Raw genomic sequence first — 26,458 nt, 5'->3', positions numbered from 1 at the left:
TAAATATGTAATAGCTTCTATTAGTTTTTGTCAAAGCCTGCTGGATAGGAATTAATCTGTTAAGATAACTTTGCACATATTTTGCTGATTTATTTTGTGTTCATCTGCAATTTTAACAATCAAAGGGCAATCTCATTTTGTGTTCTTTATTTCAAATTTCTTGCTCATGCCTTTCTCATTATAATCTATAAGAACCAACAAGAACTGAAAATAATTTCAGGACAACAGAATGTACACTGAAAAATCCTGGCTATCTATGAGAAATGAGTGAAGATAAATAATTGCAGCTGTTCTCTTTTTCTTTCACTTAAGGTAGAAACAGTGTGTTCACAGAATTCAGTTAATTATTACAATACACATCTTGATTACCATACCAAAACTCTCCAAATTCTTCCTATACGAGGTACAATGTTTCTTTATAATGGTGCCAAACTGGTACCAATGGTAGGCAACAACTGCTGCACTGGAAGGAAGTAGTTCGTAACTAAAAGCTGATATACAGGGTCAGAGAAAGGTGGTGCTATATCAGTTGCACTCCATCAATAAAAAAACTAGGTCTGTTCAAGCTTTATGCTGCCACAGTGCCGCGAACTTCAAGAGCATTATCCAGTGGCTATAGTCTTAGTGTTCCTTTTTGCAACTAGGCAAATGCCAAGAAGAGTGCCTTCCCACAAACAAGTGTGTAGGTGACAGTAAATGCAATAATAAGACTAATTAATCCACTGGGTGCTTCAAAAGTGGAATGAGTCAGCCCGACAGAAACATATGATTTTTGTTCCTTTATTATTATTTCTTCTTTACCTGTGGAGCCAGAGGCAAGGAAGATGACCAAGAATTCAGACATAGGAGAGATCTGGATAAACTTAGGAACCTGTCTAATAGTTTAGGCCCTGGAAGATACTGTAGAGGAAAGTTGTTTATTGTTGTTGTTTGTTTGTTTGTTTAGTGCTGAAGTAACTTTCTCTGGAGACACATCATGAGCACTGCAAAGAACGTTGTTCCTCCCCAAATGCCTTTCTTCCTGGATCCAGCTACTTTTCTTTGAGTTGGAGAACTCATACTTGAAAATCTCTGATTGACAACAGCACACTGATGAGTAGATATTATTTGATGGGAAGCTGATGATCATGCCAGCCTTCACTGTATTGACTAATGAAAAACCTCTGAAAATAACAACGTGAAAAGGACAAGGAAAAAGATTATCAGTATAGAAAAGCCAAAATTTCTTAATAAGAGAAATAAACAAAGAAAACAAAGCAAAAACAATTTTAAGGTATATTAATACCATGTTTGCAATTTTAAAATTGTTATGGTGATTTGCTATGTTGTTAAGTTCACCAAGTTTTTTTTTATTATAGAGTTAATTTAATTGATAATAAAATGAAGGAAATTTTATTTAAATAAGTATTGTCTATCATGTCACCATAAAAATTTGGTAAGCTCTGAATACTCAAGCTATTTCAGTAAAGCAAAGAAAGGTAAATTACTTGTGCATAACTGAGCATATGCAATGTTATCCCACACACACACAAAATATGATTAAATAAATTAAAGGAGCCAGGTGCAGTGGCTCACAGTACTTTGAGAGGCTGAGGCGGGCGGATCACCTGAAGTCAGGAGTTCGAGACCAGCCTGGCCAACATGGTGAAACACCATCTCTACAAAAATACACACACACACACGCACACACACACACACACTAGCCAGGCATGATGGCGGGTGCCTGTAATCGCAGCTACTCTGGAGGCTGAGGCAGGAGAATCACTTGAGGCCAGGAGGTAGAGGTTGCAGTGAGCCAAGATCATGCCACTGCACAATAGCATGGGTGACAGAGCGAGACTCCATCTCAAAAACATAAATAAACAAATAAATAAATAAAAGGAAATAAAAGGAATTTAAAAGAGAAAATTCCAAGGGAGTTTTGGGAAAAAAAACTTACAGATTCTACACATCTAATTGTATTACTGTATTTGATTATTAGCAACTGTACAACTATAAAAGATATGACAATACAAACCAAACTCAGCAACTATATGGTTTCATTTGATTCTGCTTAAAAAGTTTCTGTAGTCAGCAACAAGATGAACCATATTAATGGAGAGAAATCAGAAGAAACACAAAATTCTAAAAGAAAAAATACATATACTCCAAAGAAAAACTGGAAGAAACAGCTGATAAAACACTCAAAATAAGAGATCACTGCTATCTGGCTAACTAATGAGTGGGAAACTAACTCAAAGAAGAATGAAGACTTTATTATGTCTCCACTACTAATGAACAACAGCTTGGGATACTTGTCTAAAAACTGTACTTTTTTTTTTCTTTTGAGACAGGATCTCTCTCTGTTGCCTAGGCTGGAGTGGAGTGGCACAATCATAGCTCATTGCAGCCTTGACTTTCAGGGCTCAAGTGATCCTCCTACCTCAGCCTCTGCAATAGCTGGGATCACAGGTGCACACCACCTCAAAAAACTGTACTTTTGGACGATGACTTTTGGTTAGTGGTTGTTTTGAACTCTGTAACTTAATAGTATGTGCATAATAAATAAATAAATAAATAATGGGCCAGTAAACTTTTCCTGATTACTTTCAAGAAAGAATCTGAAGCTTGATTATAATGGTGGAGGAAGCTTCCATTTTAGAGAATAACTTGTTAGTCCTATGTAATTATATTCTGAGAGACAAGATTTGACTTTCAAGTCCTAAAAAGTCATTATCATGATGCTGTACTTTAGTCATATAACTGCAGATTTGTAAGGGTTTTCTTTTCTAAAAACAGGAAATCAAAAGGAATAAAGTACTAGCCAAATTGACAATGATTTCTTTAAATTTATGAGAAACGCGGTGCCTGTAGTTCATTATTTCAGTGAAACATTTGGTTTGTCTTGTCAATAACTATTAAATGGGGGCAATATATAAAGACAAAGAAGCATTTCACCTTTTTCAATCAGAAAAAGAAAATGCATTTATCCTGTGAATTACCTGTACTATTTCATGCATAGCACCTGTATTGCTGCCACACATCTGTGGAAACACAATATCAGCCAACTGTTAATCAAGGATCACTTCCCTTCAAAGTGACTGATGATCCACTGTTAAAACAGCTTATAAAAATAACTTCTTTGAAAAGGTGCTTCAGGGTTTTCAGACACATCTTACCAGTCCTGCTAGCTTAATGCATGTTTAAAAGTTAATTTCTCATTAATATTTAAAGAAGAAATGGCTTCGGAACAAAATTTAAATAATCCATTTTATTTTAGAAATACAACATTATTGGCATTATTTTCATTTCGATTACAAGGAGTGATAATGTCCAAGATTGGCTTTTAAAACTGTTAATGAGCCCTGGCAATGCGAAAAAGATATGGATTAGGTAGATGTAATGAGATATGATTAAAGGGTGCAGGCACTGAAGGGTGTTGGAGAAATTCTATTCAGAAAGCGTATAATTAGTGTCTGATAAAAGTACTTAGTAGATAAGATTTTTGAAGAAGAAAGGTTAAGATAAACACATACTTTATGACAAACCTGTTTAATTTTTCCCCTTTGGTTCTCTTACATACTCAATATTATGTTGAAGTTTCATACATAAATAATGTTTGTCGAATACTTGATGCAATTCTACCAGACAATTAGAGTGTTTTAATTGCCAGACAGGAGAGAAGAAAATGTGTTGAAACATCTTATTCCATTTTCAGTGTACATTTCTTTGTTGATTTATGTAATGTAGCTAATAATATGCAACCTATCCAGGTTTTAAACAAACAAATGAACTTCTAAAAAGCAAGCTTTCCATAAGTTGCTAAGCAACTCCAAAGGCAAATTTTATTAATTTAATAAATAACATTTAGATGAAGACAAATCCTTAAGAAGATTTCTAACTTTATTTTATAAAAAGTAGAAAATCCAAGCAGGTACCCTTCTTATTTTCTTGTTTCTAAGCCCTCAGGGATAGGCAAAGTTACTGGGATATTCAGAGTTATATTTGTCTCACTAAGCAAAACATTTCTTCGATTGAAATTGTTGCCATAATAGAAGTTAAGACCTGGGACTCATGGTGCAGCTCTCCAGAGTTGGAGCTCATGCTTCGTTCCCATAACTGAGGATTTTCCAAGCTCAGAATGGCTGACATTTTGGACATAATAGTCTGTGGTTGTGGGGGTCCATCCTGTGAATTTAACATGTTCAGCAATACACTGGTCCTCTATCTACCAGACGTCAGTAGTGGCCCCAGAGGTGCTGTAACTAAAAAATGTCTCCAGACATTGTGAAAAGTCTCCCAGGGGAGGGAAGGGACAAAAATTACCCCAGTTGAGAACCACTGCAATTGCATAATGGGTGGATATGCTAAATGCAAAAAAAAAAATATCTAGAGCTCAACTGGCGATGAAGATAGTTTGGGGTTAGTTGCCTTCTCTCAATGTCTAACATCCCCTGTCACTATCAATAATGAAGAATAAGGGGGTAATAATGATTCCAGTGGTACTCTGGCTTTTGTTCTATGCAAGATTCATTCCTGATTTTATCATTTCAATGCAATTTCAATTGTATAAAAATTGAGGAGAAGGGACGTAATGATAGCTCTGACTATAGCCATTCTCTAATAGTACCACATTCCAGAACTGCACTAGTCTTTTCTCCTGCAATTTTCCCTATATTCAGTTGCTGGCTAGAATCTTTATTTATTTATTTATTTATTTATTTATTTATTTATTTTATTGAGACAGAGTCTTGCTCTGTCGCCCAGGCTGGAGGTCAGTGGTGCGATCTCGGATACACTGGTAGCCTCTGCCTCCCGGGTTCCGGCGATTCTCCTGCCTCAGCCTCCTGGGTAGCTGGGATTACAGGCTCATGCCACCACACCTGGCTAATTTTTGTATGTTTAGTAGAGACAGGGTTTCGCCATGTTGGCCAGGCTCGTCTCGAACTCCTAACCTCAGGTGATCTGCCCACCTCGGACTCCCAAATTGCTGAGATTACAGGCATGAGCCACAGCGCCCAGCTTAGAATCATTTTTAAAATAAAACTCAATTTTACTAATGTCATCCTCTGCTTGTAGGGCCACCATGGGTCTTTGTTACCTCTACTATCAAATAGAAACTCCTCTGAATGGTCTTTAAGTTTTCCTTCAATTTACCACCAAACTCCATCTCATCAAACGTCTTTCTTATCTTTATTTATGCCCCCTTTATTCTTCTTACACACAATCAACTTGCATATTCCAATCTCCATGTGTGACATATACAGGACAAATTCATTTCCTAAAGTTTTACTAATTATTCCTTCCTTTACTTATCAATATCATATTCTACTCTAAGAATGACAGGACTGCAATTATTGTGAGGTAATTATTTACTGAATGCCTTCAATATGCCAGACACCAAATATGGGTTAGTAGCTGTTTCTATCAATTTACATTTCATTATTTTGCCCAACCAGATTGTAAGTTCCCAGAGGGTAGGAGCAGGTCTTATTTGTATGCCTCTGACACCTCTTAATAATGATGCTAATAAATATGCTTTATATTGACTTGCAACTATAACATTTCAAATTACTGTCACGATTACTAGCTCACTGGTTATATATTTTCAGTATTTTACAGTCAATGAACATGGGTCATTAAATGCTCTAGGGAACAGACTGTGGATTACACAAACGGTGCTGAGTAGATATGCATTTAAAACATGATGAGCAACTGAATTCAGTCTCACAACTTCACAACTCTTAACTGGTTACAAAAAATTCTTTTGGCATTTAAACACAAAAGTTATTATAGAGAACAAGAACTGCCGAACGAGGCAGAAGATAACACGGAAGTGAATTAAACTATAATACAGCAGCAGGAAAAACAAATGAGGAGTCGTCGTTTCTGCCTCAAATTCACCACGAGAATTTAAATTCATTTCATAAGGTCTTGACCTCTTATCAAATAAAGCTGTTTTAAAAGAAAGCAAACTGCTGGGCACAGTGGCTCATGCCTGTAATCTCAGCACTTTGGGAGGCTGAGGCGGGAGAATCACCTGAGGTCAGGAGTTCAAAACCAGCCTGGCCAAAATGGCAAAAGCCCGTTTTTACGAAAAACACAAAAATCAGCCGGGCGTGGTTGTGCACACATATAATCCCAGCTACTCAGGAGGCTGAGGCAGGAGAATCGCTTGAACCCGGGAGGCGGAGGTTGGTTGCAGTATGCCAAGATGGCACCACTGCACTCCAGCCTGGGTGAGAGTTGATAAAACTCAAAAACCTAAAAATCACAGCATTTTACCTCATATGTATAAAGAAGTCCAAGAAAATATTTTCAGCACAGGTGCGGTGGCTCAGGCCTGTAATCCCAAAACTTTGGGAGGTCCAGGTGGGCGTATCATCTGAGGTCAGGAATTCCAGACCAGCCTGGGCAACATAGTGAGAACTCCTCTGACAAAAAATTAGCTGGGCATGGTGGCGGGCGCCTGTAATCCCAGCTACTTGGGAGGCTGAGGCAGGAGAACTGCTTGAGCCGGGTAGGCAAAGGTTGCAGTGAGCTGAGATCACGCCACTGCATTCCAGCCTGGGCAACAGGGCAAGACCCTGTATCAGAACAAACAAACAAACAAACAAAAAACAACAACAAAAAACCCTATATATTTTTTTTCTCCAACAATTTTTGCTGATTTCCCCCACACCTGTTTTGGGGAGTCCCTAAATAAATAACACTTAAGTGCCTGTAAAAACCATGTATTTATCAACTTTTCAACTGAATTCAGCCAAAAACAGAAGTCACCTGATTTGAGGATACCCATTAACCCTAGGCACAATATGCCTAAAGACAGAATATCATTTATCCAGTAATTCTTTCAACATGTATTGCGTGCCTACTAAGTGCAGACACTGGCCTAGGCCCTGGAGGCCTAAATCTCAGTTACTGGTATGAATTTGTACAGGGAATTCAGAAAGGGGCAAGTGATGTGAAAAGCCAAAAAAGATTTGTCTTCAATGAGCCTTTTCTCTCCACCTCTAGCTTTCTCGACCCTCAAATTTAAGGAAGTGAAAAAAACTAAAGGACGTTCAAATTTTAAAGAGAAATTAAAGAAACAAGTTTAGGATCCCAGCAGCCACCTGGAAGACAGAGAAAACAGCTCCCAACGCTATCCATCATCCATGTGACTGGGCGGAAGTGCAGGAGAGCAAGGGGGCCGGAAATGCAGGGCCTGGCGCGGGGGAGGGGAAGAGTCGCGGCCCGAGAGGGTTGGAGACCGGAAGTGCAGGTTCTCCTGTGCGCGGGAGAATGTTCCTGGGCAGGGCGTGACTCCTAAACTCCGGCCGCACGAGGCCTCTCAGAGACTCCTCTCACCACAAAGCCCCATCACAGTACAGAAGGCTTTTTGCAAAACAGGGATTTCTCAGCTTTTCCGAAGAGGTTCCTAAATGTGGCTGTAACCCTGACGTGAGGTTTGTAGTGAAGGGTCCGCGCTCTTCTCCCAGGGTTTTCTTAGGCGAATTGGCGTCCCCCAAACCGGACGGGGAAGGGAACGGACCCCGGGGCCTGGAGCCACGCGGGTGGGGTCGGGGTTGCTGAACTGCCCGGCTAATGTGGAGCGGCGCCCCCTCCCTGAAGACTGAAGGGGAAAGAGGGACGGGGTCCCGGCGGACGCGATCGCAGAAAGCGGTCCCTCGGGGGCACCGGAGCTCCGGCGGGGGCACCGAAAGTGTGTCTGTTGGAGTGGTTGGCAGTGGCGTTTATTGAAAGAGGGGCGCATTATTCTCCCCTCCCTCTTTCCCCGAAGCCGGGGCGGCTGGCAGTGATCAGGGCTGAGAACTGGCTCCGGCCTCTGCGGACGCCCGAGGCGCGGGTGGCGCTTTGTGAGCGGCCGCTGGGGCGAAAGGGGTGCGGGGACGTACGCAGGGGGGCTTTTTTTAAGTTGAGTTGGTAGAATAAGGTTGTCTTCAGTTTTTTATCTGGGGTATAGAAAAGAAGCTAGAAACTCGGAGTCTCTCTGTCTCTGCCCCAAATTAATTGAGAAATTGTCAGCCTGCCTTGCAAATACACTTCTCTTTCCTTCTCTCAATCTTTTTCTCCCTTCTCTCCCCACAGAGTCGCTCCCGCCCCTGCCTACATCCCACACATTTCAGGAGTCCCCTATGTATTCTACAAAACACAGAACGACCATATGAGCCACTTCAGTCCTTCTCAGCATTAGGTGACTGATTTACATCAGAATAAAACAAGAGTTTCTTGCTGGTCTTAATGTAATTAAAATGCACCATCCCTGTATGTTCCCAAAGGAGTGGGAGGAAAAGTGTTTGGACAGGGGACTGATCGTCAGTAGGTTTTCACAGCGTGGTTTATAAAATACTTTTAAGCTCTCTTCTACCTAGTTGTCACTGAGAATTCGGTTTGAGAGGAAATGGCTTTCTAGACGATTTTTCATCTAGATGATTTTTCATCATATTCGACCAAGAGTCTTTCTCATCCTCTAGCTCTCTGAATGTCCAGAAATGTAATAGAAACTCTGCATTGATTTCCAAAGGTCTAATTTCCAGAGGAGCCCGAACTCTCCTGTCCTGCCTACATTGCCTGCCCTCTAACATCCTGGGAATGGGAAGTAATACTGGGATCGGTGGTGGCAGAACTGCGGACCCTAACAACTTCAGATTGTTGAAAGGGGGAGGGGAGAATGGAAGAGAGGAATGGAAAGGCAAAAGAAAAAACATTTGTGTTCATTTACACATTTCCTGTGCAGAACAAAAAAGTCCCACCATCAGCAAAAGAAGTCTCTTCCTCCAAAATAGCAGCCAAAGAGAGAAAATTAGAATATGCATAAAGTCTTTCATTTTCATTCGCGCAGAGCACGATTTCCAATTTCCGGCAGATTTGTATTTAAACTGCTCGATTAATCCCAATTTCTGAACAGCATTTTACTTAGCATTTTCCCAAAACTCACCTAAAGAGTTATTACTCCCCTCCCATCACCCTGTTTTGGAGCCTCCCTTTTCCCTATTCTCCCACTGAGAATAATAATTTCATTGATAAGACTGCAACTTTATTTTTCCTGTCCATTGTTTTCCTCTTAAAACTAGACTGATGCATTGGACCACACTTGAATGCAAGCTGGTTGTTGTCTGTGAAGCCGCGACTGCAAACGAGAGCCTGTTGGAAAGGATATGTTTTTGAAATGTGTACCTAAAAGAGAATAAACATGATAGGGCCAATAGACTCTTGCAGATCCTCTCATGTCATCAAAACCTTTCCCATTCTACCCAGGTCATATCTTTTCACCACTAGCAATAGCTGAGATGCTTGCATAATCCACCCTGCAAACCTTTCCTTCCCTCACCTCTTTTAAGGAGTTTGATAGACAATTATGCAATCCTCTTCAAAGGAATATTACTCTTAAATATTCAGAGTGTCAGTCCATTAAATCCCCCTACAGCCCATTACTAAAATATTTTGCTTTGCCACTTGTGCAACAGATCTGGCTGTATCTGCCTTGAAATTTTCTTTGTTGGAAAAAATGTTATTGAGCTTTATTTGAATATCTTTTCTGAAATATCATCTCTTGACTTGGGCTTACGGCTCCTGCTTTTGAAACTGTATATGTTTATTTTACTTAGTAGTAGAATGTTAAAAGAAGAAAATTACTACATCTTGACTTACTGAAAAAAAATATATATCTTAATTCTATCAACCCCTAAATTCCTCACTCTTCCATATCCCAAGACAGAAAGAACCCTTTATTTGATTCATAATGTAATCTAAGCAAAATGTAGTGGTTCTGGCTTTCCTTCAGTGTTTATAGATCACATGTAAATTCCAATTATGAGTAATCAAAAACTTAGAAATACTAATATTTGTTCAGCTTTCAGTTTCTGTAAAGAACATACATATTTGAACCATATGCAGCATGGTATATGTAATATAGGTGCATAAGCATTTAAATATATGGTTTAAGTATCTGGTTAGCTAAACAGTCATTAAGATACTGGGATATAGAAGCATATTAATTTTGTTAAATGGGTGCATAAACTGCATGTGTAATAGTGTCTGCATGACTTACTACTTTGAAATAACTGCTTTTGTTTCTTTTTCTGTCATGACAAAAGTATTATACAATTTATTTTAGTTATGCATTTTTCTGTTGAGTTGGAGGTTCTCAGTTATATACTATTAAAACCAAAATGTTGGAAAATAAATTCTCAAAAGCCAGTCGGGAGTAAACGTAACAGGATTGAAGGCCACATTTACTGGCAGTGCTGATTTCTTTTCATTTTCTTATTGAAACAAATGATTGTTTCTTAATCAAAGGAACAATTCAAACAAAGAAGAAACTATCATAATAACAGTGTTTTTCTTAAAATATTATTTTAATTAGAATTTCATTTTATATGGAAAGCTCCTGTTTAATTTCAAGTTGCAGAACTGTACTTCCAGAAGAGTTGGAGTGAATTTAGTAGTTATGATTAGTGCAGTGAGAAAGCCTGGGGGTACCATTGAAGAATAGATTGATATATAGTTACAGCCAGAGCTGCATTTCTCCCATTGCAGACTTAGGCGAGATAAGACTGAACATCACCTCAGAGAATTTATCATCAGAAATGAAAGCTCCTCATTCTTTGCTGATCTTTAGTGAAATAATATTCTCATGAGCTGGAATTTTTTTCACACTTTTTACAATGAAAAGACTAGGAAGAAATGAAATGGAAGAGGATTGTTCAGCCTCCCTGCCGTGAAAGGTGAAAAGACAGATGCATGGTACTAGAGCAGGGAAGTTGCGTCCTTCCCCCCCTCTTTTCTTCCTTCAACTACTGTTTGGTTTTGGGATAGTGTGTATATATATATAAGTTTGAAGACAATATCTTCATTAAAGTTTTCTAAAGGATAAAACTTGCTATTGATATTTATGCCTTTCTCTTTGTAATTTTTAAGGTGTACAGATCTTGCTTTTACATACATTACTAGGCTATATTACTTTTCAAGAAAACAGAACAAAGAAAATATGTTCAATGGTTACTCTTCCTTGACCTAAAATTGTCCTTCTATAGCTAAGGTCCTTCTCCATTTGGCCTTAGCTGCTGGACTGCCAAAGAATTTCTGTCTCAGTCTCTGTTCTCTTCCATAATTACCCTTCCTCTCCTAACCAACTTTCTTTTCCCTCTCACAAAAGAAGGAAGTTAGTTATAAAACAACCTGCTTTCACCTCAATATCTTCCTGATAAATATTGAGTCTAATTCCCTCCCCATCCATTTTTAAATTTTCGTTCATTTTCTTTTTGGGGGGATAATAGTACCTGGGGGTTCATGAGATGGGAAGAACATGGGGCTGAGAGGAGAGCTGGATTACTGCAGACACAGACTCACTGGCAGATACTTTCAAGCCTAGTCCTAGGAACTGGTGGCTGTTCTTTCACCTAAACAATAAACCTTGGCAAGTTTACAGCTCATAAGAGCATTTTTCCCTTCTCCTGAAGAAATAGGCTGAGCTTTTCTTGCCAGACCAACACCAGTTACTAACATCTTTAACCTGCTGTCTTCCCTCCAGGTATACTCCCTTCACTTCATTATCCTCTTTATGTCTGTCTATCCCTAAAGGAATCAAAAGAGTTCATCCTGGGGGATCTAATTCCTACTTCTTATGTCTTGCCCTATGGGCTGGCTTCTTTAGGGCCAGTGATCACTTTGGACTCATAGGAACCTCAGTGACTCAGCCCTTCTCAAACTCCTCAGCTTTGTGAACTTGCTTCCCAAATAGGACAACTTGCCCACTCACCAGCAGGGCTCCAGTCAGAAGGCACCTAGTCCTTCTACCCAAGAATCCCTTCACATGTCTGCCTCCGCACCCAGTTTCCCGTCCCCACCCCCGGCCAAGGTTGGTTTATTTGGGAATGTCATCTGCAGGGCAGCATGTCCATAGCAATAAAGGGGAGTGGATACAAAAATACTCAGTGCCATTAAAAAGACCTACCATATTAGACCAAGGGAGTCTCTATTAGGAAACTTGGGTTGGAATAGATCATCCATTTAACCAGTGAAACAAGAAATCAGAGAAATGCCTGACTGCAGCTGTGAACCACAAATTTCAGACTGAAATGGATTACATCTTCATCCTGTCAGCCAGATAAATTATTTTAAAATTGTTTCTGCTATTATTTGCATTATTATTATTAACAGTTTATTTTTGTCATTATTGTAATTTTTGTTATTTATTTTTGTTGTTGTTGCAGCTATTATACTATTCAACAGAAGTTTAGAAAGATTAGTCAGATTAATTAGTTTATTGGTAATTTAAAGCTGAAAACTAGTAATTAAGCCAAAAACTAAAAATGATCAGGGATGATTCATACTAATGTAGGATTTGGGAGGAAGAGAACCTAAATTTTGGACATAAAATTTGGCAGCTGTGAAATAAATAGGACTTGGGGATAAAAAAATATGATAACTGAAATTTTCTTAGTCATTCAGTCACTCCCCCTCCCCCAAATTCAGCTAAGATTATTCTGTATTTGCTTGGTAGAGGAAAAAAAAAATCTATTTGTTTTTGTTGACAGGGAACAAAGATCCCATGTATGTTCTTCATGTGATTTGCATTTTCATGTGGATTCCCCTCTGCTCAGGACCAACCAAACATTTAAGATCACTCCCCTCCAAGTTTGAGTCTTTCATCTCTTTGCTCTTGTTAGGCACCTCTCTGAAGAGGGTGCATCATATAAGACAGGTATACAATTTCAGCCCTCTCAGACAGATTCTGTGGAATATAAATTCAATAATGCAATTTTCTTCACAACATGCTCTGTTCTCTTTCAAATATAATTAATGTTTTGATAGCATAGTTCTTTAACTACATATATACACAAAAAAACAGACATACCCTCTAGCTTTGCTGTTTGTGTATCTAAAGCAGAAATGGATGCAGTTCTTTGAGTGACTCCTAAAATTCCTCAACTCCAGCCCACAGAGAAGAAATCTGTTTAGGTAAAAACTGCACAGTCTGTTGCCTACCCAAAAATATTTAAAACAATTAAAAATTGTAAGCCCCTAGGATTTAATACTAATTTTTCTGTTAAATTTCCTAGAAAATAAAGGATATTCTGAATTGATAATCTGATATGGATATTTACTAGAGAACAGTTAAAATAAACAAAAACACTGTCCTAAAACCCTGGTTGTCTTTTCCAAGTTTTGATGATGGAAATTGAATTTCAATCTCTTCCATTTTATCCAATTGGTGCTAAATTGACAGATGTATAAAAACTAGCAACCACAATAACATAACTACAATGACTTACATAAAAAATTGCTTACTCTATCAAATACCTCAGCTGTATGTTTTAGTTGAATTAACTCTCTTAATTGCTATCGGTTGTATATAGACATATTTGTATGTGAAGTAGATGGTCACAACAGACAGACACAGATATGTAGATAACATTATGGCCAATAGGAGTTAAGTGAGTAAATGCTGAGCTTCCACATTCAAGTGTACTGTATCCCTAAAATTTCATTTCTCCAAATGGATTACAATTAAAAGAGAACAAATAACCTTACAGGTTGCAGGGAATCATATATTTTCTGTCTTTCATATAGAAAATATGTACTGTATAATACTTAATCCAATAAAAATATAAGCTTTGGTCTCCCTATGTTGTTACTGAGTTGAAGAAGCTAGATCTGTGGCACTAGAATACTGATTTCAAAGCATCATGGCCATTTTGTTTGAATTGTGAATATATAAAAAATGCTGGTAGGGGAAATATTTTACACATTTCTTCTTTCCACAGATTTTTTAGAGGGAATGTGTAAAAAATTTTATAAAAATCTTTTGAAGTTTTTTCTTAATCTTCATGTGATATTTAATGTTTGGAATTATGAAAGAAGATAAAAGAATCAACAAGGAAGGGAGAACATGCGACTGATTTCAAATAGGTCTTCTTACTGAATGAGAAAGAAAATATTTTCCAGTGCAGTTTTGCAAAAAAAAGGGGAGGGTATAATCAGTGAAAATCTCATTTGTATTTTTTTGTGATGATTTTAGATAATAGCCAAATAGGGTTCCTTTTCCATTACTTTCCTCCAAACTCTTTTCCTTGAAAGCACAAATGTGCAAACGACTTATACCTTTATTCTCTCACAAGCTAATATACAAACAACAAATATTTTCGATAAATGTTTGATAGAAAATCCCTTACAGGTCTACAAATTCAATCTTAGTACAAGACTAAATTACCAGTCCAGTTATTTAGATAAAAGTAACCTGACATTCGCCTTTAGTGAGCTATAAAGCAATATATAAAAGGAAGATTTTTACAACATTGATCAGCAGTGATATGTGAGCTATCAAGAAGAAATTATCCCTCAGACATTTTATATTTGTTCTGATTTCTTCCTCCTTATTCCTTTCTTCCAATTTGTTCTTTGAGAGAGACACGACTAATTCTCTGATTCTCCAAATGAGGTTTTGTTTGGCTCAGATTAATATTAAAGAAGATCACATACACGGTCGAAAAATATTGTTATTTTTCTTTAATGGGGAAAATTGGACTCCCGCGTGTCAGATCTGTGGATTTCCGAAGGGCAATGGAAATGGTACTGACATCACTTTGCACTTTAACAATCGGATTTGGTCAGGGTACAAGTTGTTTGTTTAACCCGACAGCTCGGTGCACCCCGTCGCACGCTTTGCACACTCATTAAAACGATTATTCACGACCTGTCGAGTGTTTTCGGGTTCATTCACAGGAAAGGCTTGGAACGAGGGACAGCAATTCAAGTCAACACTGTCCACTACCCCTATGCACGTGAGGACGAGTTGCTGCGTGCGTAAAAAAGACGAAGGGAGGGGTGGGTGAGTACGCCTTAGCTATAAGTCCCGTTCATCCGATGCTCTGGAATCTCAATCTCGACAGAATGCCAAGAATGCTTGGTCCTACAAGGACCACGTCGTCGCTACGTTAACTTCAAGGGCTTGGCACAAGACAAAAAAAAAAAAAAAAAAAAAAAAAGGAAAATAAAATAAATACACTCAAAACTCTCCCTCTGCTCCTCTTTTCAACCTTCTGCAAAACTTTTTAAGTCCCAGAACTCGCCCACCTTCTGTCTGCAGCCACCCGCGGGACTGAGCGGCTCCACGTCTTTACAGCGCTGACGCTAAGGATAAGTAGTTTCAGGAAAACTCGCCAGGGTGAGAAGATTAATTCCTTTTCCATCTCCCAAGGCCCTATCGTTCTAAAAAAAAAAAAAAAAAAAAAAAAAAAAAAAAAAAAAAAAAAATTGTTATATTCCTTGCACGGACTGGGGGTGGTTGCTTGGCGCAAAAGATGAAGAATAGGGCTGTTAACAGTATTTGCTAGATGCATCCAGACTGTTAACAAGGAAGAATTACTCCTCCAGACTTCAATAAAAGTCCTATAACATGAGCATTAAATAGCCCTCAATAAATTAGGTCACTTTTTTCTCTCAATTTTAAAGTCATCTTTCAATATGTTGTAATGGTAATAAGAGAGGCACAGACATTAACGCATCTCAATATCCCACTGTTGCTCTGTGCTTATAAAAGGCACATTACGGGGTCTTTAGTTTTCCTATTTGTTCAAATGAATTCTGATATATAACATTCCTGTGAGATATTAATTCAAGAGAAATGTCTATCTTTGTAAGTTATAATCACACATAATGCTAAATAATACAAAATATGAGTATATATATAAACTATATACTCAAGAACTCCAGATTGTCTCATTCAGCCTAAGCACCCCTGGCATAATTTAGAGTTAATAGATGTTTTAAAACACATGTATTATGTCTATATTCAAATGATTGCTACTTGATTTTTCATAAACAGCATTAATAAACCCAATGGCCAGCTTATTGTTATAAGGGTAACTTCATCATGCCAATGGAAAAAGACAACCAAGTTCATTTAGCAGTTTCATTCTATTATATCTGACATCACAAAATCATCTATTTTTCTATTTTATTGAAGCACATCAATACAATGTATGAAGAAAAGAATGGAAGTTTTCAAGCAGCATGAGGTTTTAATCAGAAACAGATTCCTAATTGCTAAAAAGCAAGTATGAATAAGTAATTTCATAATCTCCTTGGGTTGCCATAATTCACTATCAGGTTTACTTAAAATGGATCTGTCAAGTGTGTTTCGCTTCCTATATAAGCTCTTTCATTAAAAGCAACTCACGATAATAATCAAGAGGCAGATGCTGAAATATGTAAGTAAATAACTGAAAGTCTCTGCATAAATAAACACAAATCAATGTAGTAATAGACAACACTATTGATGTAGGAATGATCGATTTTAGTTTTCTAACCTGCAATCAGGCTTGCAATGTATAATTAAAAGTATATTTTTCAACTCCACTAATACTACTACTACTGGAAAAAAAATTCTTTCTGCCATTTCTACCTGAATCTACTTTATTCCTTCTAGTGTATTTCTGATGGGATGGGAGGAGTACTCTGTTTTTTCTGCGAAAGCTTTGCCAAACTTTAAAATGACATCATTAATTATATAAATTGTAAAAGTATCAAATAATAAAATTACCACCTAATTCTTGCTCTGAATTTTTCAACCTTTATCCCAGCCTCTAATTATTCATTCAGCACATTTTAATAGGAAAAACACACAATAGTGCTTATTATTTTTAAAGATCTTTTTCAACTACTGTAGTACATTTTGGTTTAAAGATTCTTTGGGCCTTTTGTTAAAACAAATAAGATGTCATTTCCTCAGTACACTATGGAAGCTCTCACACCTATACTTGTATATGGAAGCACCATGAAGCAAGCAAGGAGAACAAAAACTGCATTGTTTCAATATTGTTTCATATAATGATTGCAAAACAAACTAGTATCTGACTCAAAGAAATAAACATACTTTGGATTTCTAGAAATTCACATCTAAAACAATGTTTTAGATTTTGCTAAAAGTTAAATTTTCTTTTTGAGAATATGTATCCCTGGAAGGCCGAATTGATTTAGATTAGCAAGCACCAGTATGTGATGAGTTTGAATATTTAGATTCTGGAGAGTAATGAAAATACAGTGTTCATATTTTTTCTTCATCAACAAAGATGCTTATTTACATTCATTCTTGAATCCAGGCTTCTCAAGCACAAGCCTTTAAAAGAATGTCTTCTTTATGAAATTCAGCTACTTTGAAAGGGATTTTTTCCTGTGTGATATCACTGGCACACAAATATTGATTTTGATTGTCTTTATAATATTGTATCACAAAACACTCTCTCAGACTTCTCTCCCATCCAGGGCCAAGAATTCAAGGGCAACCGAATCCAAAAGGAAAATATCATCAGTTATTATTTAGGGCTAATTTAACAGATAATTTAACTTCAAACAACAATGATCAGGTCATTAAATTTCAGAGCAATGAGAAAATGAAAGAACTGAGAGACAACTCTCCATAACCCCATTACAGATTTTAGTCTTCGTGCTCAATCAACGGAATCGAAAACGTCTACGCAGGAAGATATGTTTTCACCGTAAACGCATTGATTCAAAGAATGAGGCAATAGGAAGAGATGAGGAGGAATAAAGTTGAAAGCGACGACTCCAGTTTCTGGGAGTGCCAGCGGAGTAGGCAAATTCAACCTAAGCCGAAAATGAACACCCAAATATGTTTGTTAATTAAACACTCCTTCTCATTCCACCACGAATCTCAAATCTGTAAATGTCCAACATGCTTTCCTCCTATGCGGCTTTTCTGCAAGATAGGGAAGATAGGACCGAAGATAGGGAAAAAGATTACATGTGCTAAGCAACAGACCACGAAAAAACATGGGGCATTTTATTTTCCCTCCCACCCTCACAAACGTAATTTGTGAGTTATTTGTTATCATTTTAAATGCCTTTTCTGATCACAACGCTTTCAGAATGTCTGCCTACCTCAAGGTTTGATAGAGGAGCTGGTGAAGGCGGTGTTGAATCACAGAAATTGAGTCTTACTTGCAGGGGAGGGCGGGTGAGGGGGGAGTCGGAAGTGGACCACCTCTATTCTGCATCGCCCTTCCTTCCCATCGCCTTTCCCAGACTGAATATTACCGCCTGAGAATCTCCGCACTCTCGGGGTACTCTGCCCACCGGAGTCCCGGCCTCTCTCTGGCCAACAACCGGCTGCCTTCAGTGCTCTGGGAATTCCCACCCCGAGGCTACCTCTTTTCCTGTGAGACCCCTCCACCTTGGACCACAGGCTTGGGCAGAGAGAAGCAAAATGGGGTAGAAAGCGAAGGGCGAGTGGGGTAACAAGTGGAGAGGAGAAGAGATGTCCATTACAGAGCAAATAATTTTATCTACTAGCTGAGAAGAGCTGAGATCTGAAACCGCACCGGGTAAACAAAAGGAAACAACTTTGGGAGGGGAAAAAAGGTTGGGGGGAGGTGGTGGCACACAGAAGATTAAGAAGAAAGGGAAAAGGTAGGGAAGCGCGCCAGCCAAGGTTCTGAAGTCACTTTTCTTGGCATCAGCCAATATGAGCTACCCAAACGTACAGCTCTGTTTGTCCTGGGCAAGAGCGCCCTCATGTTGCTGCTCCCCGCGCAGCGCCCGGCTTCACCCTCTGCGGGGATCGCCGCCGCAACGTCCCGAGAGCGCTTCTCCTCTCCTCCTCCGCCACCGCGCAGCCAGGGCGGCCTCAACTCAGCAGCTTAAGTTACTTCTCCACACCGGTTCAAAACCCGAGAAAACAACGCTGCCGGGTCCCTGCCACAACGACTTCAAGTCCTGCCATTATGCCACCTCTCCATCTTCACCCCGGAGTCCCTGAGGCGCCGGGAAAGCTAATTAATAGGACATCGCGACGAGAGTCCCAAATTTGCTTCGGGCTGAGCCAACCTGTGTCTGGCGCGTGCTCTCAGCCACTCTGGGACAGAGAGGCTCCCGAGCGTACTACCGACGTCTCCTAAGTGTGCATTAAGAATCAATTATTTGCCTGAGATTTCCAAAGCCAGGAACTGGGATATTCCCAGCAGGGACAAAGTCAAGCCCAGAACGGTGTTCATTTCCCTAGTCTTTCGAAGAGACAGAAGGGAAGACTCCCACACGCACCCAGTGCCTCACCCAACCCGGAGCAGCCCGGCTAAATCCGACCGGGACCCTGGTGTGACCCAGGCCAAGGAGCTGGGGACGGAGGGCCAGCTCTGGGGAAGGTTGGCGATGTTAGTGTGCAAATAGAGAAGGGCGATCCAAAGAAGAAGAACTTTAGAGAGAAGCAGGTTCTTGGCTCTGGAGCAAAGAGCTTTAACTGAAATAAGGATAGCTAATAACCCTGTGTTTGAGCGTTAAGAAAGTCCCGGAAGTTCCTGTAGCAACCATAAGATTCACAAATCATATTTCCACGAAATGAATCAATGTACACTTTAGGACCTATTTCAGTCTCCCACTACCCCTTCTCCGTATAATTTTTTCTCGTTTTCTCTCCATGTTCCTTTGCCGTGTCTACATCCTTTTGACCTGGGGATTCACCGTGATTTCTGTCAACGTGGAAAAAATTATGCATCCTTTCAGCTACGTCTGTTGGTAGCGAGTCTGCTAACATTTTCTAAGAAAAGATGAACACTTAAGGCCAGGACCCCAAAGTCAGGCGTTAAAACTCAGTCAATAGCAGTCAGTTACACATATTCCCTATCCCACCCCTTCCCCTCTGAAAAGCACTTTCACTTACGGATCTTGCTGTAAGAGCGCTTCCAGTCCTGATATCCTTTTCCTCGGCATCCTTCGGACGACCTCAGGCAGAGCCTTAGGTGGTGGGGAAAAACAAAAACAAAACACAGTAGAAATCGGGAGGGAGACAAGAGGCACAAAACATAACAATACATCATCTATTTGCCAGCCTGGAGCCCCCTTGGCCTATATCCTCAGGATAAGGTCCCTAGGACTGACCGCTAAGGTGGGGAATGGGTGCCTTTGGGAACCAAAATCTGAGGTGGGTTATTGTAACTGCTGGTGATTGAGGGGAAAGGGCCCTGAAGGGAGAATAGAAAAGGGGAATGATTGGTATAGAGAAAAGAAATCTTTTTTAAAAAATGCACGGAAAAGAAAATCTAGCATGAAGTACTAACTGGGAAAGATCTCTAGCACTTTTAACTCTTACAGGTAGGTAGCTCTTAGGAAGAATGCAGACGTGTGCGCCCAAAAGAGAGAATCTAGATGACCTCTATTCTTTCTATATCTCCAGGATCTGGCCTTAAGTAGAAAAATAAAGAGGGGAGAATTTTAATTTAAGTTTCACCTACCCTGCTTGTTGGAATGGCTGCGCAGATTTTCATGCTGGAGAGTTCCATCTGTCTGGCAGAAGCTGAAGTGGTGTTGGGGGCAGGTTATCTGGTGAAGTAGGAATGTACAGGAACCCCGCCCTCTAGGCACAGTTACACAACCCCAGCAACCCATCTCAGCCAGTTCTAAAACCTCTAATGATCTTCACCTTCACCCTTTGTTAGTCTAATTCTCCAACAGGCTTTTAGTCTCAAACACAACCAGCCACTTTAGCTATTCAAAAAATTAATTTCTCAAAAGCAAAATTTTCCCAATGCATGCAAATTCCTCAACAATGTTGGAGAAAATACACTTTTTAAAATACTACACTTCTATAGACTTCTAAATATATTGAATTTATCCACATATTTGGGTGAAATATGCACCAACTTAAATATATATTAAAATCAATACACTATGAGACTAAATTTTTGCCTCTCTGCCTTTGATTTTACGCAAGTCACATAAACTACATGAAGGCTTCCATGACCATAAGGATATTTGTATTAAACCTTGTTAGTTCTAGACTTCATGTTCACTTGGTTCCCAATTTTGTAACAGGCTGAAGAAACATATTTGAAATAATACTTTAACTCCTCTAGTTCAATTACATCATTTTCTCAGTTTTACATATTAATATTTTTTGTTAACTTTACAACAGACAAATTCAAGTAAAATACTTCAAACCTGGAAATAAACTTTAATTTGGGATTTCAAGTTTTAAGTTGTGATCAGTTTCAGTTCCAAAATTTCACAAAGGACAACCTTCATCTTATTAAGAACAATTATAATATGAAAGAAAATAATCCTCAAAAGTTTGGAAGTGTATTTCTGACATAAACTAATTTTAACGGTCAAAGTTGGAGACAACAAATAACACAACATTACAACCCGTTCGATGCAAAAATGTATTATATGCCATGCCAGACTGTCATGTGTTTTTTGAGAAGATAAGTTGAGGGATGATAGGATAGATCAAGGGAAATGAGATGTTCATATTGGGCTTCAGGAAGCCTTTACAAAGTTCTCTCTCCATATATCCACCTTCATGTCTAGTATACCTAACAAACTTCTGGTCATATCCATTATATGTAATTTGGACATGGGTCCAAGCAGAACTCCCACTCCAGTACTTCGTTTCTATGAATTCATAGAAATCAGTTTTACTCTTGACTTCGAAGTATGATGTTTGCCATTAAAATTCTATTTATCTGTCACCCAAATAAACACTTATAAATACAAATAAGTATACTTATTTAATGTGGCCAAAAAAAATACTCATGCAGGAAAACTTTCTTCTATATCTATATCCCTTTACCTTAGCACAAGAGTTCAACTTTCTTTTTAACGTTTGGTAAGCAAAATTCTATATTTCCCCTGTGATAATACATTCTTATTCCACAAATAAAATCCATGGCAAAAGCAAACAATAAATCATCACCTTTTTTTCAGCTTGGACACATGTCTCTCTTTGAGCTATTTTGGTTCAAAATGTGTAATGGGGATTTCCTTTGCCTAAAACCATTCACTTGGACTTCATTACTATTTTTAATATCAGCCATAAATTTGACTTTTGACACAATAATTTTTTTGTGAAATGTTTTTATGCTTCATTCTGAAGAACTTAAATTTCAAGAAAACTTGGACCTCTGGTGAAACTGTTTTTATACTAAGAAAATAAAATCATGTCTAATTGCTTAAAGGAGATAATTAAACTAGCTGTCTTGGCCTATTTTTGTCCATTCCCCATTTGTGTATATTTGGTTTCAGCTCTTTTAATTTTCCTGGCCCTTATATATTTTTCTTAGGCCTCTCTCTCTCTCTCTCTCTCTTTATCACTCACCTTATGTCTCTCTCTGTCTCATGCATTCTTTTTGGTGGTAATTATTTTTTCACCATAAAGATCCTCTCTCTCTCTTTCCCTCTCTCCACTTCACAGTCCACCCCCTTCTGTTTTCCAATATTAAGTATTCAGCATTTCAATTTCAAATCTATTCCAGTAAGCTTGCTTCTCCCTTAGGCTTTTTTTTTTTTTTTTTTCCCTCCCCTGCAGCAACTCTCTAAGTGTTTGCTGATAACATCTTAGGGCCAGATTATTTTTCACTGGGCCCATTGTAAGAAGTAACCAGCTTATTCCAATACTGCAGAACACATTTCAGACTATACAATTGTAACAAATGAACAACTTGTCCTCCACAGATTCACCACAGGGTCCAATTAGTTGCTAAACCTTTTACTAGGGTTTTCTAATTATTTTCTGCAATTATAGCAATTGGGCTGCCTGAAACAATTCAAAAAATGTTTTCATTTTGTCTCACATATATACGCATATACAGTATATGCATACATATGCATATGGAAAGTTAAAACAAAATTATGACTGTAAGCAAAAGGAACAAATCTCTAGATTGAATTACACAGACATTTAAAAAGGAATCAAATAAATACCTCTACATTGTAAAAATTAAAAAAAGAGGCATTTTACTTCTGAATATCTAGAATTCTAAATTGTTATAATTTTAAAATAAAATATAAACATTGATCTGCAAGTCATTAAACAGGTGATCACTTCAGCAAAATCTATATTGCAACTTCAGCACATCTTTATTAGAACTCTTTCATTGTGGGTAAACAGCCACAAAAATAAATGCTGACTTAGAAAGTATAAATACAAATATTTAAACAAAAATGTTTGCAGCATTCATAGCGCAAATTGTACCTGAACTGAAGGGCTCTGTGTGTCTATATATATTACATATGTGTGCATTATATTCACTTCTATCTAACCATATACATATATTTATTTATAATTTGCCAAGCTCTATTAACAATATACCTGAAACAAAATATATAAAAGGCATTCTATTAACGGATTTGGAAATAAACACAGGGTAAAGAGCTATGCACAGAAAATTAAATTATATCTCTTTTTGCTGTATATCCACAGAAACTTACAGGTATCAGCTGAAAAGCCTATACTTTGTTTAAAGCTAGTGTTTATTAAATAGACTGCTCCTTGTAAAATTTGTTCACAAAGGGAAAAATACTATTTTCATTTTTAGAGTCAGTTCAAATTAAAGGAGCAGTTTAAATTTTAGTTTGGCTGAAAAAGCCTTTGAATTCCCTATAACTTGATTGGTCTTTAAAAAATTAGCTCTACTTAATAAAAGAGACAAAAGTATCAAGATATATATGAATTTAGCCTATTTTTTATTTCTGTGTGTTCATAGTAAACATTTTTGTAAGTGACAAACACGGGCATATGACCACAGTATCACAATCAAGAAATTTTAAGACAACATTAACAATCACTCAAATTTATGCGGCATTTGCGCAACACAGGTTACATATTTGCAAGGTTTACCTATAAGTACAATAGGTATTAACATTTCACTACATTTAGAAAAAATAAAAGTGACCTGTTAGTGACCACATACATCAAAATATACACAACATAAACTGAAGGCAATCGTTAATTTTGTCCCCTTCTGATTCAATTGAATGGGCAGTGTTGCCAACTGAAACAACTTTCCTTTTTGTTTGTTTTAATACTTAGATACCAAGTGCATTTTCTAGAACCCAATCTTTGGTCTAAAAGTAAACAAAAGAAAAAAAAAACAGTTCTTTAAAGAAAAGGACAAAACAATAAATGGCCAAAATAATTTCTTGGGCACCTTTACTACGAATGCTTTTAAAATACAAATTACAGTTTAACATTTTAAAACTCTCCCCATAATTTAGGTTGTTCTCAAGGTCTGCGTCCACCATATAGTTCCATGATAACTTATAATACTGCACACATGGAAATCTGGCGGCTCTTAGAGATAGACTTGTCAGGTTTGAATGAAATGGCAAAGCAGTCACTATTTAGATACACATTCTACTATAATTTTGACTTCCAAACCTTATATTCTACAATGTATTCTCCCCACATTGCACCTCGCTGACACTCCACACCTTGTTAGAATAATAAACAACCCTAGAGACTGAACAAACGTACAGAAATGGGAGGGGGGGCTTAATAAAAAATACCTGGACTTATTTTTTTAATTATCATTTACAATGCAAATGTGTGTAAAACGTTCACTTACAGTCTGGTCCCAGGGATGTTAATGTATTAAAGGGTTGGAAGAAGACCCCTGATTTTGATGTGTGAAATAATCAGACAGTCCCCCGGACAGTCCCGTCGTAAAACTTGGCAAAGAGGGTCTTAAAGACTCACAGGGCAGGGTCGAGGGGGCCTGCGGCGACGTGGAGGAGGACGCGGCCCTGGCGCTCATGGACGTGCTGCTCTGCGAAGTCATTGACGGGTGCGGGACGTGGGGGAAAAAGTAACTGGTCTGGCCCGCGAGCAGGTTGACGGAGCAGGGGTTGAGGGAGTAGGTCCCGGAGCAGGGCACCGACAGGCCGCAGGGCACCGAGGCGGCTAGCGCGGCGGCCGTGAGGTGGTGCGTGGCGTACGGGATCTCCCCGTTGACCAGCCGGTCCACGCTCAGGCCGTTGGCCGTGGAGAAGGAGTGGTTGTTGCCCAGCGAGTTCTGAGTCAACACGGAGCTGTAGGGCATGGGGTGGCTGGGGTAGGCCGACGTGGTGCCGTTGTAACTCAAAGTGCTGCTGGCGCGGGGGTGGTGCAGGGACAGGAAGGGCGACATGGGCCAGTAGAGGGAGCCGGCGCGGTCCATGAAGGTGAGGCCGGTGGAGGTGAGGCGCGCACCGCGCTTGAAGGCCAGCTTGGCCCGCGAGGTGGTGGAGCGGCGCCGCAGCTTGCCCGTGGTGCCGCCGATGAACACGTCGTCGCTCGACGGGTCCAGCATCCAGTAGTTGCCCTTGCCCGGGTCGTCGTAGTGGCGCGGCACCTTCACGAAGCACTTGTTGAGGGACAGATTGTGGCGGATGGAGTTCTGCCAGCCCTGCTTGTTCTCGCGGTAGTAGGGGAAGTTCTTCATGATGAACTCGTAGATGCCGTTGAGCGTGAGCCGCTTCTCGGGGCTCTGCCGGATGGCCATCATGATGAGCGCGTTGTAGCTGAACGGCGGCTTCTCGTACTTGCCGTTCTTCTTCTCGCCCTCCTTGCCCCCCTCCCCGTCCTTGCCGCCCTCGCCCGCCCCCTTCTTCTCCTCCCCCCCGGCGCCGGCGCCCTTCTCCTTCTCGTCCGGCCCGACGGGCGCCAGCTCCCCGGGCCCGCCGCCCGGCTCGCCCTTGCCGCCCAGCCCGTCCGCTTTGGCCCCGTCCAGGGCGGCGGCCGGTGGTGGCGGTGGCGGCGGCGGGAGCAGCAGCTGTTGGGGGCCCTTGTCGTCGTCGGCGGCCGGGGCGCCCCGCGTCTGGGGGGGCTGCGGTGCCGGGGGCGGCGGCGGCGGCGGCTGCTGCTGCTGCGGCGGCGGCGGCGGTTGCGGGGCGGGCGGCGGCGGGTGGTGGTGATGATGGTGGTGGTGGTGGTGGTGCTGGGGGTGGTGGCTGTTGTGGTGGCCGTGGCTCGCGTGGTGGTTGTCGTTCTGGACCGCCTCGGGCACCAGGCTGTTGATGCTGAACGAGGACTTGGGGATCATTTTCACCTCTTTCCTATCTCCCATGTCCAGCATCACCCAGTCGTCGGGGGGAAACGGCGGCGGCGGCGCGGGAGCGGGACAGCGGCGCGGCGGGCGGCGGCGACCGGTGGGTGCCGAACGGGGCGCGGGGGGCGCGGGCGGCAGCGGCGGCACTGAGCGCTCCGGCAGCAGCGCAGTTGGACCGCAGGCTCGGGCGCTGGCAAGTCATGTAGCAAAAGCAGCAACCACCCCTCAGGAATTAGAAAAAAAAAAAAAAAAAAAGGAAAAGAAAAAAGAAAGAAAGAAAAAAGAAACAACCACCGCCCCGGGGGTGAAGCTCCCTCGCTCCCAACTGTACTTCTTGGTCTCCCCCCCACCCCCCGCTCCCCCCCCCTGCTGCTTCCTCCTCCTCCTCCTCCTCTCGCAGCAGCAGTCACAGCAGCAGCAGCAGCAGCCCAAAGGGGGGGAGAGCCGGGCGGCGGGCGGGCGCGTCCCGGAGCGGCCGCGGCGAGGCTGGGGAGACAGCGATCGAGGCGGCTATAGCCACAATTAATTTTCCGAGCTACAGGCGCACACTAGGGCTGTAAAAAAATTTTTGGTTTAACCTTTCCTACCGCTGGGCCAATCAGAGCCGGCGGCGTGCGGGAGCGTCTCTCTCGCCGTCGACCAATCGGAGGGGCCGG

At 40.4% G+C, this 26,458-nt stretch overlaps 2 protein-coding genes across 2 annotated transcripts; both read right to left on the bottom strand.

Annotated features, from left to right (window-relative positions):
• Positions 1-336: 336 nt before the first annotated feature.
• Positions 337-26,458, bottom strand: LOC129012932 (uncharacterized protein encoded by LINC01551-like). The gene is made up of 5 exons (XM_054449102.2): positions 26,390-26,458; positions 20,232-20,293; positions 19,661-19,734; positions 15,061-15,195; positions 337-1,163 (listed from the first exon to the last, which is right to left on the bottom strand). Exons 2-5 carry the CDS (start codon positions 20,277-20,279, stop codon positions 884-886), a joined length of 537 nt encoding a protein of 178 aa, XP_054305077.1. The 5' UTR covers positions 20,280-20,293; positions 26,390-26,458; the 3' UTR covers positions 337-883.
• On the bottom strand, positions 23,444-26,452 carry FOXG1 (forkhead box G1). Its single transcript, XM_054449101.2, has one exon. It carries the CDS (start codon positions 25,827-25,829, stop codon positions 24,360-24,362), a length of 1,470 nt encoding a protein of 489 aa, XP_054305076.1. The 5' UTR covers positions 25,830-26,452; the 3' UTR covers positions 23,444-24,359.

This window comes from Pongo pygmaeus, chromosome 15, assembly GCF_028885625.2.
Source record: "Pongo pygmaeus isolate AG05252 chromosome 15, NHGRI_mPonPyg2-v2.0_pri, whole genome shotgun sequence".
Classification (NCBI taxonomy): Eukaryota; Metazoa; Chordata; class Mammalia; order Primates; family Hominidae; genus Pongo; species Pongo pygmaeus.
The sequence above is the reverse complement of the archived record's forward strand: the minus strand, read 5'-3'. Positions and strand labels throughout refer to the sequence as shown.